This window comes from Carettochelys insculpta, chromosome 5 (genome assembly GCF_033958435.1).
Source record: "Carettochelys insculpta isolate YL-2023 chromosome 5, ASM3395843v1, whole genome shotgun sequence".
NCBI classification, from domain to species: domain Eukaryota; kingdom Metazoa; phylum Chordata; order Testudines; family Carettochelyidae; genus Carettochelys; species Carettochelys insculpta.
Genome location: NC_134141.1, coordinates 73,428,098 through 73,442,312, shown reverse-complemented (window position 1 = coordinate 73,442,312; position 14,215 = coordinate 73,428,098). Strand labels below are relative to the sequence as shown.

Here is a 14,215-nt window from a genome sequence, read left to right as displayed (position 1 = left end):
GATTCACATGGTAAAGGTGTTGCACAGAATTAACTTCCATCTGAAACCATCCTTTGAGTCATCTTCCTTCATCAAAAGTCAGTATGGAATAATTTAGGTTTCTTAAATCCCTCAAAAGTAAATCTTCCAAACTCATTTGGGACAGACCTTATGCTCTGCTTCCTTTCATTTCAGTTCTGTAAACCCACCCGGGTAGGTGCTTCTGCATATGACCGTATAGTTGCACTCATCTTTGTCTTCACTGACGACAGACTGCTATTTTCTGGGATCATCTCCTTATTTCCTTGTTTGTGCATAAATCAAGTGGACGTTAAGAATATGCTGTAATTTTTAATGTTGAAAAGTTGGTAGTTTCTTCTCAACTGTTCAGTGGCCATGTTTCTGCTCCATATACCAGGATTGTCGTCATCAATACTATATTAAACAGTAGACATCCTGCCACCTAAACAGAGGCGGCTGAAGATTCAGACTAGCATTGACACAGGATCAATTTAACATGTAATTTCCTGGGCTATTGAATGTCTTCCTGTAAACCAAGTGACCGGACAGACAGAACTGTTCATCCATTTGATGTTACCACCATTTACCTGCAGTGTCAGCCAATCATTTGTTTCCATTTTATAGAGATGGTATATAAAACTTCTTCAGTTTGTCACCAGTAATCTTAAATCCCATAATTTCCGCATTATTTTTAGTTGGTCAGTAGGGCCTTCAAGTAAACAATATCATCCACGTATTCAAGATGCTCTGAAAAGGACTCTTCATATTTCATACCTCCTATATTGGCCTTCCTCAGTTTAGTCATCTGTTTATTAAAACATTAAATGTGTGAGACAATACATTCCTGGAATACTCGTGAGTCTACTGAAAACCAGTCTAATAGTCCCATTGACCCTCCCACAACCCAGTGTACCATGGTAGCTTCAGTAAGCACACTACATCCTTAGGCACCCCATACTGATATAGCAGTACCCACGCTGCATCAAGCTGTGATAGATGGACTTATTCAAAACAGGCTGCAAAAATTTATGTAAACAATGCTGATTTTTTTTCGCTACTCTAGCAATCTTTCAGTAACATTCCATAAAATGCATCACATGGATTATAGATCAACTTCTATCAAACTTATTGGATGGCTTTCATTTTAGAATGGAAACAATAGTTCAATCTGTTCAGTAGTGTGATCATAAACATCTTCCCTGGACTGAAGGCAGATTTATTCCCCCTAATTTCCTCAACTTTGAGTCCCTTTTCAAAATAAGGGGTGACAACAGCCCCTTCCCCAGGTTCTCTAAAGTTGAAAGTGACTATGAAGACAATCCACTAAATGCAGACCTCCACTCCTTTTTAGCAGTTATGCAAAAATGTTAAGGCCAGATGATTTAATTTCATATCGTGTAACTACAAATATCATTTGATGTAATGTCACCAGCCTTATTTATTTAGTTGCATTATTCACTTCTTGATTAAGTTTAATACACATCTTGATGGGGAGCTATTGGTTTAACAAAAATGTTCACACCAGTAACTCTATTGTGCATCAATATCCTGGCAATGTTCTCCATATCCGATTAGAACATTCAGAATCTCAAAGATGCATTTCTGCTTGTGTCTTGGAGACGTCTTCAGTGCTTTGCATTTATATTTTTTCCACCATTGTATCAGACTGATAACAATCAGTCTTCTAACTGCTCATTCAAGTCACTTCTGTTGTGTTTTCTCTTCTCTTACATAAAAACATCTATATTGGATCAGACTAACTCTATTCTGATCTTCTAGTACATCCATTCTACTCTGAACTTCTTCCTGCTCCCCCACCCCACACCCTGTAATTTGGAATCAGTCTGTAATCCAGCATTGCTTGTTAATGCTCCTTATTGCTATTCGTTCTCCAGAAGTCTCTGAAATTAGAGTTGAAACTTATGGCAATTCCTGGGATGAAGCCATGTAGCATTAAAAATAGCCCATATGTTGAATCTAGGAATGTAAATAGCATTTTTTAAAAGTAAGCATTTAAACAAAAAAATCTATCAGTTAAATATTTAACTGTTCAGTTCACAATATACGCATGGAAACTTGTTTTAGGCAGGGTCCCAGTGCCAGCCACACACACCCTTACTGGGCACTGAATTCATTACCAGTAAGACTGATGCTTACCAGTTAATGGGTGAAGATCTTAAATCTCTAGATGAATCAAATTCTGTTGGATGCATGCCATTATCTGATCTCTCTTCCAGTAAACAGTGTGGTCACAGTACCAGTTCGAATCAGTAGTCCCATGACTAGTTTTCTGATTGTATTTCCTAAAATTACAATATGCTTTTTAGATAGCTTTTATGCCATGCTAGATGACTTACAAAGTGATCTTTTACCTCAGTGGTTCTCACTTGAGGCCCAAGGCTGCAAGCAGGTTTTAGGGGGTCTACCAAACAGGACCAGGGCAGAAGACCTAATCCCTGCTACACAGTGTTGAAGCCAAGGACCCTGAGCCCCACCACCCAGAGATGAAACAGAAGCCTGAGCCTTCATGGGGCACCCTATGGAATTGCCATGGCAGTTGCTCTACTTGCTACCCCTTAATGCCAGCCGTGACCTTCATATGCAAAAAACAAATTGTTGCGGCCAAGTGGAGATTTTAATCACATGTTGAGAGGGGGCTTCAGAAAGAAAAAGTTTGAGAGTCCATATTTTACATCAGACTTTGCAGCAGAGGTTCTCATTCTGAGGATCAGTGATAGTCTGAAGCATTTGCTGTTGATCTAGAGAGGGGTGGCTGTCATGTAATGATAAATCACTTCATTTTTTAAGTCACATAGTTTTACTAATATGCATCTATTGTAGTTGCTGTGGCATTTTTATGCTCTTGTGAGGAGGACTGAAATGGTCCATCAGACGACCTCTCTATTAAAATAGGGTTTGTTCTAGGAAAAAGTTTGACCACACTTTATAGTAATCCTGGCAATATTTTCCATTTTTGTCCCTAATTGGCAGAAGTGATGGGAATAGATATCCAGTTAAGAGATTCAGAGTCTCCAAGATGCAGTTCTGTTCGTGTCTTTTGAGTTTGCCTGAGGGATTCCTACCGATTATTATTCCCCATCAAATATTTTCTCATGAATGCCAGGAAAATTACTGTAACTGAGTTTTTTATATATATAGCTCATCTCCAGCACCGCTGCAGTGGGGAAAGAGTAATTGGCCCATGCTTCAGAGGTAGCACAGACACATCAGCAGGCCTGTGTTCCCATGTGGCAGCAGGAGAGAGTGGTGCTCTTTGATGCAGCAGCTGTTGAATAGACAGAGAATGGGTAAGTTTTGTGGAGACACCAGAAAAACTTGGGGAGCATGAGATGGGTTCTGAGCAGCCATTCTTGTAGGCATATGGGTAGAAACAGGACAGGTAACATTGGGTAGACAGATCTTTTCTACAGCTGCTGCTGAGCTTTAAGCTCTCCCTGTGATTGGCTGCCTAATGCCTGCAAAGGCACTGAGTGGGTTTGAGACCACTTAAGTGTTTGTGATTTTGGGAGTGGAATGGGTGGTGGATTTTTTTTTTTTTTTAAAGCTTCACATGATCTTCCAGTTCTTGACTTCAAACTCTTGAAGTTTTATCTGATTTAAAATATCCTCCCCTCATTACCTTTAATGGAAGTAAAACCAAGGTTTCCTCAGTAAAGGTGGGTGCCATCTCCCTACACTTTTTTCCCAATGTGGGAGGGAGGTTGCCTAAAGTAAAGAAGACTGCCAACTCTGTTACTAGTGGTGGCCCCGAAGCCAGGCTGTCTTCAACTCAGTGGTGGCCATCTTTTCTAGTTAAATGGCTGAACATGAAACCAGGAAGATACGGAGACCAGGAGATGACTAAAAGTGCAGGGGTAGCAGAGAGGAGAAAATAATAGGGTCAGGTACGTGTAAATGTCAAGGAGGGGGAAAAAGTGGTCGCAAAGTGGAGGTAGACTGAAACATTCTGAAAAGGATTGAAAAATACCTTGATAAGGGTTTTTCCAGAGATGTGAATGGAAGCTTCCTGTTCCATCTCTAGACTCATTAACAAACTTTTCTGGGTCACTTCTGCTGTGTAGGCAGACTGACCTCTACTGTATCACAATTGCTCGTGACCGATCAAAGGTTAACCCAGTTACATATGGCCACTGTAACATGATTACAAGTGTGAACTAACCAGAGGTGCCCTCCCTGCCACCAGAGTCCAGTAACGATAGGTCCTGGGAGGGGAGTGGCTCCAAAGTTAGAAAAGAGATCCTATCTTCCACTTGTCATCTGAACATCTGCCTCCTCCCTCTGTTCCTCAGTTACACTATCCTCCTTGTTCATGCCAGAGACTGCTTGAAGAGTCACTTGAGAGGTATCCGTGAACAGTTTGGGATACCAATTGGGCTGCCCCCCACACCCAAATTCCATGCAGCTGCTCATAGAAGCAGCATACCTGAGGTTCTCACCTGGACCAAGCATTTGCCTCCTTTGTTTTCTGATATGTTTGCCTGACTTCCTTTATTTCATGTGGCACTTCTGGGTGTCCCTGCTGTATCTTTTTGCACCATACCCTGGGAGATTCTGGCACAGAGTCTTCTGCCCACAAAGCAATGAGATCCAGTATCCGCAGTCCATACTGGAGCTCATTTGCAACTCTGGGCATTCATGGTCTTCCCTAACAGGTCCTCTAAAGCTAGCCTGCCTCTTCAGCAGAATCCCATTTTTCAGCCATTTAGAAACCATACACTCTCAGAGAGAGGTCATACTTTGGATTACAGTATAACTTCAGAAAATACTTAAATGTCTCAGAGCACAGCTGAGGCTGGTCACACCCAGAAGAAGCTACAAAAATTCAGAGTGAATACAAAAATCAGCCAGTGATATCCAAAATAATAATAGCAAAGGTATGTGTCAAAGGTGGTGTGCCCTCATATGGTAAGCCATTATTTGTACAAAAAATACAGTGACATTCAGATACTTCAAATACTCAAAGCTTGCTCTAGGCTTTCATAACTACATGGAGCTGTGCATATTTTCAATCAACTATTTTAAGCCACTGTGAACCTATGGCACTTATCCAACAAGTTTTAGGATTTTTTTTTTAATTTATGGAAGTTCATACAGACACACTTTGAATATATATATGAGTTGTATTTTATCAGTGTCCAGAAAGGACAAAATAATGTAAGACTGCATTTTGGTTTTGTTACCACTGCTAGTTCACATTCACACAGTACATCTTCTAAAGATCACCAAGTATGTTTCTCACCTTCTGTAGTTTTACCCATAATCATTCCTTAATATCCAATACTGCCCTTTTGCACATTTTTTTGGGGGGGGGAGTGGTGAAGAACATTAATTTCCTCAATTTTTTCCAGGTAAAACTGTAGTGAGAACCATTAAATTCAGTAGCTTATAATCCCCTTAAGTATTTCTCCTCACACAGCAATTTTCAGCAAGCATACCAATGTGGATGGATTTTTAATAATGTGAAACCCATTGAATAAGAATTGTTGACAAAGGGTTTATTACGCCCAGGCAGCGCTGTGTGTGTGCATGCGCGTGCACGCCAGTACTTCCTGGTGCTGTGTACTGGCACCTCAGCAGCCCCAGCCATTTGATTGGCTGCAGGTGGGGGGCCGGGAGCCAGTTGAGTACCAGCACTCTTTTTTTTGCAAAAAGGGCACTGAGCCTAGGTTATGTACTGAGCACCTTTTTGTCTATCCATTAGATGTCCGTTGGCACCCTGTGTTGGCTCCCATAGAAATAGCATCTGTGCTCCTGCACTGAAGCAGGGTTGACTGGTAAAATGTTGTTCTGAGAAATTGAGTTGAATCACAGAGTTAGTCAGTTTCACTTGATGTATGCTGTAAGCAATGTTTTTAATACAAGAGGACCACAATTACTGATCCAAACCAGAAAGAACAGAGACATTTACAAAACAGGGAAGATCATTACATACAAAAGAAGAAAAAGGCAGAAGAGATGAGAAAAAGGAGGAGAGAGGGATATGGAAAGAAGAGAAATCACAGTACTACTCTAAAATCATTTCCTCCTACTATTGGTATCCACTAAACCTACCCAATTAGTAATGTCTTGATTTGCAGAGCTTAGAGATGGACTATGCCATGCTTTTAGTACACTAAAAATTTAGACAGGATTGTTAGCTAGTGTTGCAGGGATATTTATGGCTTCAGATAAGAAACTAGTACTTTATTTGTACGTCCAAACTGATTATTCACAGAAGTGATTTGAAAGAGTTATTGCATTTTCTGTGTGTCTGTTTGCCATCAGGAAATCCATTTATATAGTGTATTATAAAGCATCCGTTAAGAATATGAAAGCTATGGTGATATAGGACAAAAGACACAGGAGCAAAATCTGGGCAGGCAAATTACTGTCGTGATTATTCTGTTCTTTGGTGTTGTTTTATTCAGGAGGAGCTAAGAGAATACTGTGTCATTAAAATAAAATGAAATCACCATGTCCAGTGATTTTGCACAATTTCTGATGTTAAAATATTAGGAAAGAAGAACTTTTGTAGAAAAAAGAACAGTTGTTTGAAATGTTACTTAAAGCTGTAATGTGGTATTCAAATAAAAGAGTGCAAAGCTAATTTTATATTTGATCTTCATTTGCCATTTGTCTGCACAAAAATTCTTCTGTGGCTGACAGTTCATTTGCTTTCTAGGAAAATGGATACTAACTAAGGACTACATAATTAATAGTGCTGAAAGTGGCAGATGGCTTGATGAAACAACTTACGAATGGGGATATAAAATTGAAAAAGACTCCCATTATTCACCTCAAATGCAATCTGCACCTAAAAGATGGCGCGAAGAACTGACATGCTCTGGTGCTCTAGGGGCCTTCCACAGATGGAAAGTTGTCCTCCTTGTTAAAGAAGGTGATAAACGAAGGGATTCTATCACAAGGTAGGATGATGCTACTGAAAGTTGAAGTAATGAATGATAAAATAGTTGATATAGCTGAATTACATTGTTGTTTCCTCTCTCCCATCCCAATTAATTTGGTCCACAACAATTCCCAATGCTTTAGTTTAGCATGACATACTGGTTCATCTATTATAAATAGACGGAACGATAAACATAGTTGTTTCTCTTCCACCTTAGTTTCTTAATATTATTAGCACATAGTTGACTATAACATTTATGGTTTTATGCATATTTCAAATTAATTGCTAGGAAGACTTCTGCTCCCCTTCCTGATTTGTTCAGAGGCATGTCCTTGGAGTTCATGCTCATTTGCACCTTTCTTTCATTTTTCTATGGTAACTAAAGGAAGTTTCCAAAACCATATTTCCTTTGTGTAATGCCAGTCAAGCACTCTTTTTGAATTGTGACATTCTGCATATGTATCTAGTTTGGTTTTTTTTGTAACTTTGATAAATGTTTGGACATAAAAATACCATTAAATTGTTCCATTACTATGTTTTGTTTTTTTTAAAATAATGGCCTGTTGGTCTAGTTCCCCTTTTCCCCCTCTCTACTTGTTATCCTCTCCCCAACCTACCCCCCAAAAAAAACCCAAAACTATTTCCTAATTACCTAATACACTCATGTTGAATTTGGAAGGGCAGAGGGTGTAATGAAAGGTCAAGGACTGGTGGTCTCAGTCTATTGTAAAATTGCCCCCCTTTTCCCTGGGGTGGAAGCTTTCTTTTATCATATGAGCATGGCAATCCGGGAAGAAGAAAAAGCTGTTTTTGTATGGTAAGGGTGAAATAAGATGCTCACGCTTATTATGTTTGGGCATATTGTAAAGCCACATTCTGACTGACTTGGGCCTTCTTTCTGTTGTTCTCATGTATACAGTGGTATACTGTTGCAGCTTCAGAATTAAAAATCTTATGCTCATCCTCGTAAATAGGGAAGATTCAAAAGGAAGGGGACAAAAATGGTAGGAAAGGTATGGTAGGAGAAGCAAGTGAAGAAAACTAGTTTAAAAATGTGCAGTTTGCCACTTGTATCTCATTTTGTGTTTTAAAGAAAACTAACATTTCTAGACTTACTTCTGAGATGTAGATGTTTTGATAAGTGAGCTGTAAGTGACCACTGGATCACATCCTGCTGCTGACAGGTTTTGCAGCAAGGTATCTGAAAGGACAGGAGTGAGTGAGAAGAAGTCTTAATGCTCAAATGAACGCTCTATTATGAAAAAGTTTCTAGTAGACTGTAGGAGACAATGCATTCTCCTCATGTTGATAACACTGAATTTGTAGTTAAAACTAAAACCAAAATCACCCCTCATTCCACTAGCCCAGGGGTCTGCAACCGCAGGTCTAGAGCTGCATGTGCCTCTTCAGGGACTTCTTTGTGACTCCTGACACTATAATTGAAAAGTTTAAAAAAAACAAAAAGCAAACCTGATTATTTTCAAGAAACAGTGAATGTCTAAAAGCCCAGAAATGCACTCCTATCTAAATAGCAAATATGTGATCTCAAAACATTAAATAACTCCCCCTAAATAACTCCAGAGAGAAGGTTCAGGAGCCAAAGTCAGTGATACACACTCACACGTAAACTGTGAGTAAATAGCATATGTAAAAAGTTTGTGAATGTCCGGCAGTAAACATATATCACACTACAAATCATTGTGTATACTGTTCTTAAAATAGGGGTTACAAAAAGTGTGGTTTGATGTTATTTATTAAGGATCATCTCATGTTCACATGCACTGTGGCATTTAAATTGAGTTTTTTGCCCAGTTGGAAAAAATGGTTCTTCATGGTATTTTGGTTGCTGACCTCTGTTCCAGCCAGTTAAGCCATTACTGCAGCAGGAGTTTATTGTTGCACCTACTATTGTGGTTGAAGGAATTCAGCCTTCATCCTCATATGCCACAACACACGATGGCTATGTCTACACTAGTTCCCCACCTTTTGAAAGCACAATGGTAATGAGACACTTCGGAATATGTGAATGAGGTTATAGGAATAAGTGGATTTCAAAGTGTGTGGGTCCTTTTAAAAAGGACTCTGTGCGGATAAGTCGAGCACAATAGAAAGTGGCACTTTTGAAGTGCAGAAGCTGCCCTTATGCTAATGAGGTGCTGCATATTCATTGCAGTGCCTTATTAGCATATCTGAAAGTGTCTCATTAGCATCCCCCTTTCAAAAGGGGGGAGAGGCTAGTGTAGACATAACCAATATTGCCGACTTTATGATCTGCACTTACTTGTGACTTTTTGCTATGTTGTTATAGTTCTGCTAAAGACTTTCCATTCCTTGCACTAAGCAAGTTTTAGCTCCAGCTCAAGTATGTAGAGCAGAAAGAATATTTTCCAACTGGAATTTTAAACTGTTTTTTCAAATTGTCAGGCAGCTCCTTAAAATCGTATATGTAGAGGTAGCAAAAATTATTTTCTTGATGATGAAGTGGTTTTATAGTCTCAAATGATGTATTTTATATTAAGTAATAAAGAGAGACTCTGGGATCACAGTCTCATTACACTAGGCTACGTGTAGACATGGTCCCTGCCTTGAAAAGCTTATGTTCCAAAAAGATACAGTATAGAAGAGTCGTAGAGAAGAGACTACACAATGTTATATACACTTGTCATATTTGATTTTTTTTTCCTTCTCCAGGTTAGGAGTAAGGAGACAGGGAGAAATTAGAGTAGGAAAATACTCTTTCTGCAATTACAACATTTTAGCAGGTAGGGGAAAATCAAATATGACAGGTAAATGAGCATATGATACTTTTCACTATTTCTTCATCCTTTTGTACTGCTTTGCCTTGAGAAGGGCACAGGACAGTAGTCTGAAAATTCATTTTGGAGAGGGATGCTTAGAAATGCAGCTTTCATCAAAACCATTTTCTAAAGCAGAATGAAGTCCAACTTAATGTTGTATTTGTAGTCCACTGACATTTAACAGCAAGTTCCTCTTCAAATTAATCTCCATAGATTAATCAATAGAGATACCTGAAAAATTTCAGCTCCTTCTAAGAAGAGACCAATGTAATTTCCCTTGAGATAAAAACCCTAATATGTAGTTTTGTAAAGGGCCTAAGCTCCTTAAGGGTTTCATGTAACTCTTTAAAACTACCTCAAGGCCATAACAACCCCTAATCTTTTCTCCTTACAGTTTTTTCATCCTCGTATACGAACATTAACCTAAGTTACTTCTACTTAATGGTTCTGCCTCTTTTGGAAAAGAGACAGAACCATTAAAATCTAGTTTATTAAGCTGTAGATGGTTTCTCCTTCACTGGCATGGAGAAATTGGGCTGTCCTGTGTCCTTCTCAGGCAAAATGTGTCAAATATTGCTTTAATGGCAGAGACTATAAACAAGCTAGTTTCCTTCTTGGTAGAGACAGTAAACAGCCACTCGTCCTGTCCTGTGGCTTGAGAGCATTCCACTACAATTACCATTGTTCCATTTTTTCTCTTTGTTGCTGTCCCAGTGGAACATAGATGACTACCTCTCCTTCTAGATTTGCCAACTCAAGCATTCTTTACCAAATGGGACAGGTTTTCTTCCCTCATTTTCAGTGTCTGGGTTCTAGTTACATACTGTGACAGGTGTGGACACAGACAACACCTTGGGACGTTCCCCCTCTTTGCTGATAATGTTATCTACATCCTCCTTGCTCTCTGGGGCTCCCCATCACCCTGTCCTGTTGGTCTCCCCCAGCCAAGGCGCACAGTCAGGATTCCCACCTGCCCTTACCCCCTCCACCCCCACAGAGCAATGCAGACACTGATTTACTTCTGCTATGGGAGAATGCAGCTTTCGGGCACAGCACCTGGGAAACCAACTTCCAAAAGGCATCAAACCCCCGAATAAATCTGTCTCTCTTGTGCACAGGCAGGGCCCATTAGGTAAAGCACCCTTCATTAATAAGAGGGAGATATGCACAGTGGTATATTCCGAGGGAATAACGGCTTACAGTGGCCTTGATTATAAATAAGAGTTCTTATAAAGCAAAACAGTAGGATTTAAGTGGTTGTGAGTAAAAACAGGCAGATCAAAATAAATTACCAAATTTAAAAGAAAACACTTAGCAAATTCTGTTTCACTGAGAATCTAGTTACATGTAAATTCTTACCCAAAATAGGTGTTCTTTACATCAGGTGAGACTTCAGGTCAAAAATGATCTTATTCTGGCTTGTGTCTTCAGTTCACTGTAAAGCTGTTCTGTTTTTCCTTATGGTATGTAAGACAGTTTTCAAGGCAGGTGGAAGACAAAGAAGCTGAAAGATTTCCATTGCTTAAATAGATTTTCCCCATAGGAGGAATCTTTTCCCAACCACCCCTGTGGAAAAAAAATTGAATTCCAAAATGGAGGCCTGCTCCAGGTGGTATGGCCATGTGTCTTTTTAGGCAACATCCCAGATCTACAGGACAAATAAAGCCATTTAAAAGTCATTAGACTGATTGCTACTTATTAGGGTAGATAACCAGTCCTTTCTGTTGTTCCCAAGCACCACTAATGGCTGTCATTAGTACTTCTAAAACTTTAAATAGACAAACTCCATATTTCTAACTTTATACCGGAGTGACCAACATACTAGCCACATGTGACTGTTTGGCCAGTTGTGTGACTAGCTGGCTTGACCTATAAATATATTTTCAGAATAATGTAGCTTGTTCAATATAGTGGCTACTGCTTCAGAATTGGTTGAACATCATGGACGTAGAAAATACATGCACAAAAATAAGATGTACAGATTCAGCAGATTATACTAGTGAAAATGATAGATTACAAGAGGCATTTACCTCTGTCACTTGTGAAAGACAGTGTTCTTTCTCTGGAATCTTAATGTGGTTCTGCACATCTCTACCTGTTAAGAATAAAAGTGATCTCTAATAGCAGCTGCATCAACAAGACAAATATAGTGTATATTTGGGAACCTGTTTTTTCCGAAAGATAACAACCTGGGCATCCCCTTACTATTGCAAAAAAAACATTGCAGGTTACATATTCTGTCTTCTGAAAACATAGCTTTCAGCCAAGAATCATACAGTTGATAGCAACTTAAAAAACAAAGCAGAAAAATCTGTCAACTAAAGGGTCCTATCAAAGTCACAATACGTTTTAGTCAGCTTCACAAGGTTTTTAAAATCCTGACCTTTTATTACTATAGCTACTTAAATATGAAATTTCAGTGTTCTGATTGTATCGATCCTGAACCCAAAACGGTCTTGGGTGGGGGGCAATGTTCCCACTAACATTTTCAGTCCTTCGACGGATTGAATTTTCTTTTGGTTAGGTTAAAATTTCTTACGTGCAACAGCAATATTGAGGTTGTGTGTGGATGTGTACCACCAGCACAAAAAAAAATTAAATATTTTAAACATTTCACATTAAAAAACGGCATACTTAACAAAGAGCAGTAATAAGATGTTTGTTTTAATATAAAATCAGATAAAAAGAAAATTAACACTACCATTGTAATACATGTATTGTCATCCTTTCTAATAACTTAGGCTAGTAAACATACCAAAATGGGACATCCTGAGAAGAACTATATAAATAAATCAGATGTGGCCTTTGAGTACAAGCATAAAAGTGCACCAGAGCCACATGTAACAGCCTACTCCTATAGACAACTAAGCCTTCAGAATTCCACCACTAAAGCTTTTTTTTTTAAAAAAAAAAAAAAAAAAACACTCACAAAATACTAGCATGCTACAGACTTCTGCATTCATAAAACTATCCCTCTTGCATACATATTACCCACACATAGCTCAGCTTTAAGATGCTAAACAAATCTGAGTCAACTAGAAATAATCATGCTCTCCTCGCAAATATCAGTACAATATTTACTAGCCAGAACTCAAGTAGAAAAAATCTGGCCTTAATGCTAATTCTCCTCCCCAGATAATTTCTAAAACTTTATAGAAATCACTATGCCAAATAAACCAGATCTATAGTAAAGTTCTTCCAGTTTGTAACAATTTACCATATATACATTAGTAACACAGGATTTAAAAAAAAAAATTGAGATGATTTTCCAGATATCTACCACACACCAAAAGAATTCTTTTCTCTGTTACCTTAAGCCATTAACACCTATATAAACTTTCTTTAAAATGTAGTCATACAAATTTAATGAGCTATGTGTTTCACTCCAATATTCATTCACTAAAGCTTGAATTGTCCTGTGACACAGTGTCTGACTCTTGCTGTGGCCCAGATGAAAGTAAGTCAGGAGACCACAGAGAAACTCCCTAGCACACAGCCAGGTGTCAGAGCCCTCCCTCAGCTAATGCAGTCTGTTCTGCTCTCCCTTGTCCCCAGCCCAGCCGGAGGCTGAGCAAGAGCAACAGTCCTGCCTCTTGGAGTTGCAGGCAGTGACAGTGACAAACTCACTCACCAGTCCCCACCACCTCCTCGCTAACCTACCTACCCCATTCAGTCTGCTCCTGTATTTCCCCCTTCCCCAGCCCAGCTGCGGGCTGAGAGAATATGCTGGGACAAGAAGATGGAGTAGAAGCAACTAGGTGCTGTAAGGAATAATCTGTTTTCTCTCCACTAGGTGGGTGGGCTGGCTAGTTGTTGCAGTCCAGCCAAGAGATGAGACTCCCCAAACTCCCCCCCTTCCCTCCCATCACTTACTGCTTCTCTCCTTATGTCCCCTCCCTACTTCTGGCATCAGCATGCTACACTCTGTAGTCCTGAGCAGGTAGCTTCTGCAGTTGAGTTCGAAGACCCTGGGCAGGGCCGACTCAGCAGCAGCCTAGCTTACAGGGAATCTTGGTGTGGTTGGGGTGTCTCAGCGTTATTATAGAGGGGGTTGCGGTACTGCTACCCTTGTATCTGCACGGCTGTTGCTGACAGCAGACCTGCCTTCAGAGCTGGACACTGGGGAGTGGCAACTGGGAGCTGGGACCCCAGCTCTGAAAGCAGAGCCATAACCAGCAGCAGTGCAGAAATTAGGCAATATTATACAATGCCACCCTTGCATTTGCTCTGCTGCCTTTGGAGCTAGGTGGCTGAAGCGTGGAAGCTACTGGTTGAGAGCCTAGCTTGGCAGGCAGCAGTGCAGAAGTCAGAGTGGCATGGTATTTTAGTACCACCCTTATTTCTGCATTGCTGCTGGCAGAACCATGCAATTCTGAAGGCAGCACATAAGTAAAGACAATACCATTGACCTTCCCTAAAATAACCTGACTCCTCTTCAACTCCTTTTGGATCAGGACCCCCAATTTGAAAATACTGATGTCCTCTGTAAAGTCTATATAGAATAGGAAGG

At 39.8% G+C, this 14,215-nt stretch overlaps 1 protein-coding gene across 2 annotated transcripts in view; it reads left to right on the top strand.

Moving 5' to 3' along the window:
* The window catches only part of SLF1 (SMC5/6 complex localization factor 1), a 63,109-nt gene that overhangs the window by 5,858 nt on the left and 43,036 nt on the right, over window positions 1-14,215 (top strand). For both annotated transcript variants that reach the window (XM_074995320.1, XM_074995319.1), the window contains exon 4: window positions 6,683-6,926. In XM_074995320.1, coding sequence (XP_074851421.1) covers window positions 6,683-6,926 — 244 coding nt within the window. The remainder of the gene's footprint in view (window positions 1-6,682; window positions 6,927-14,215) is intronic.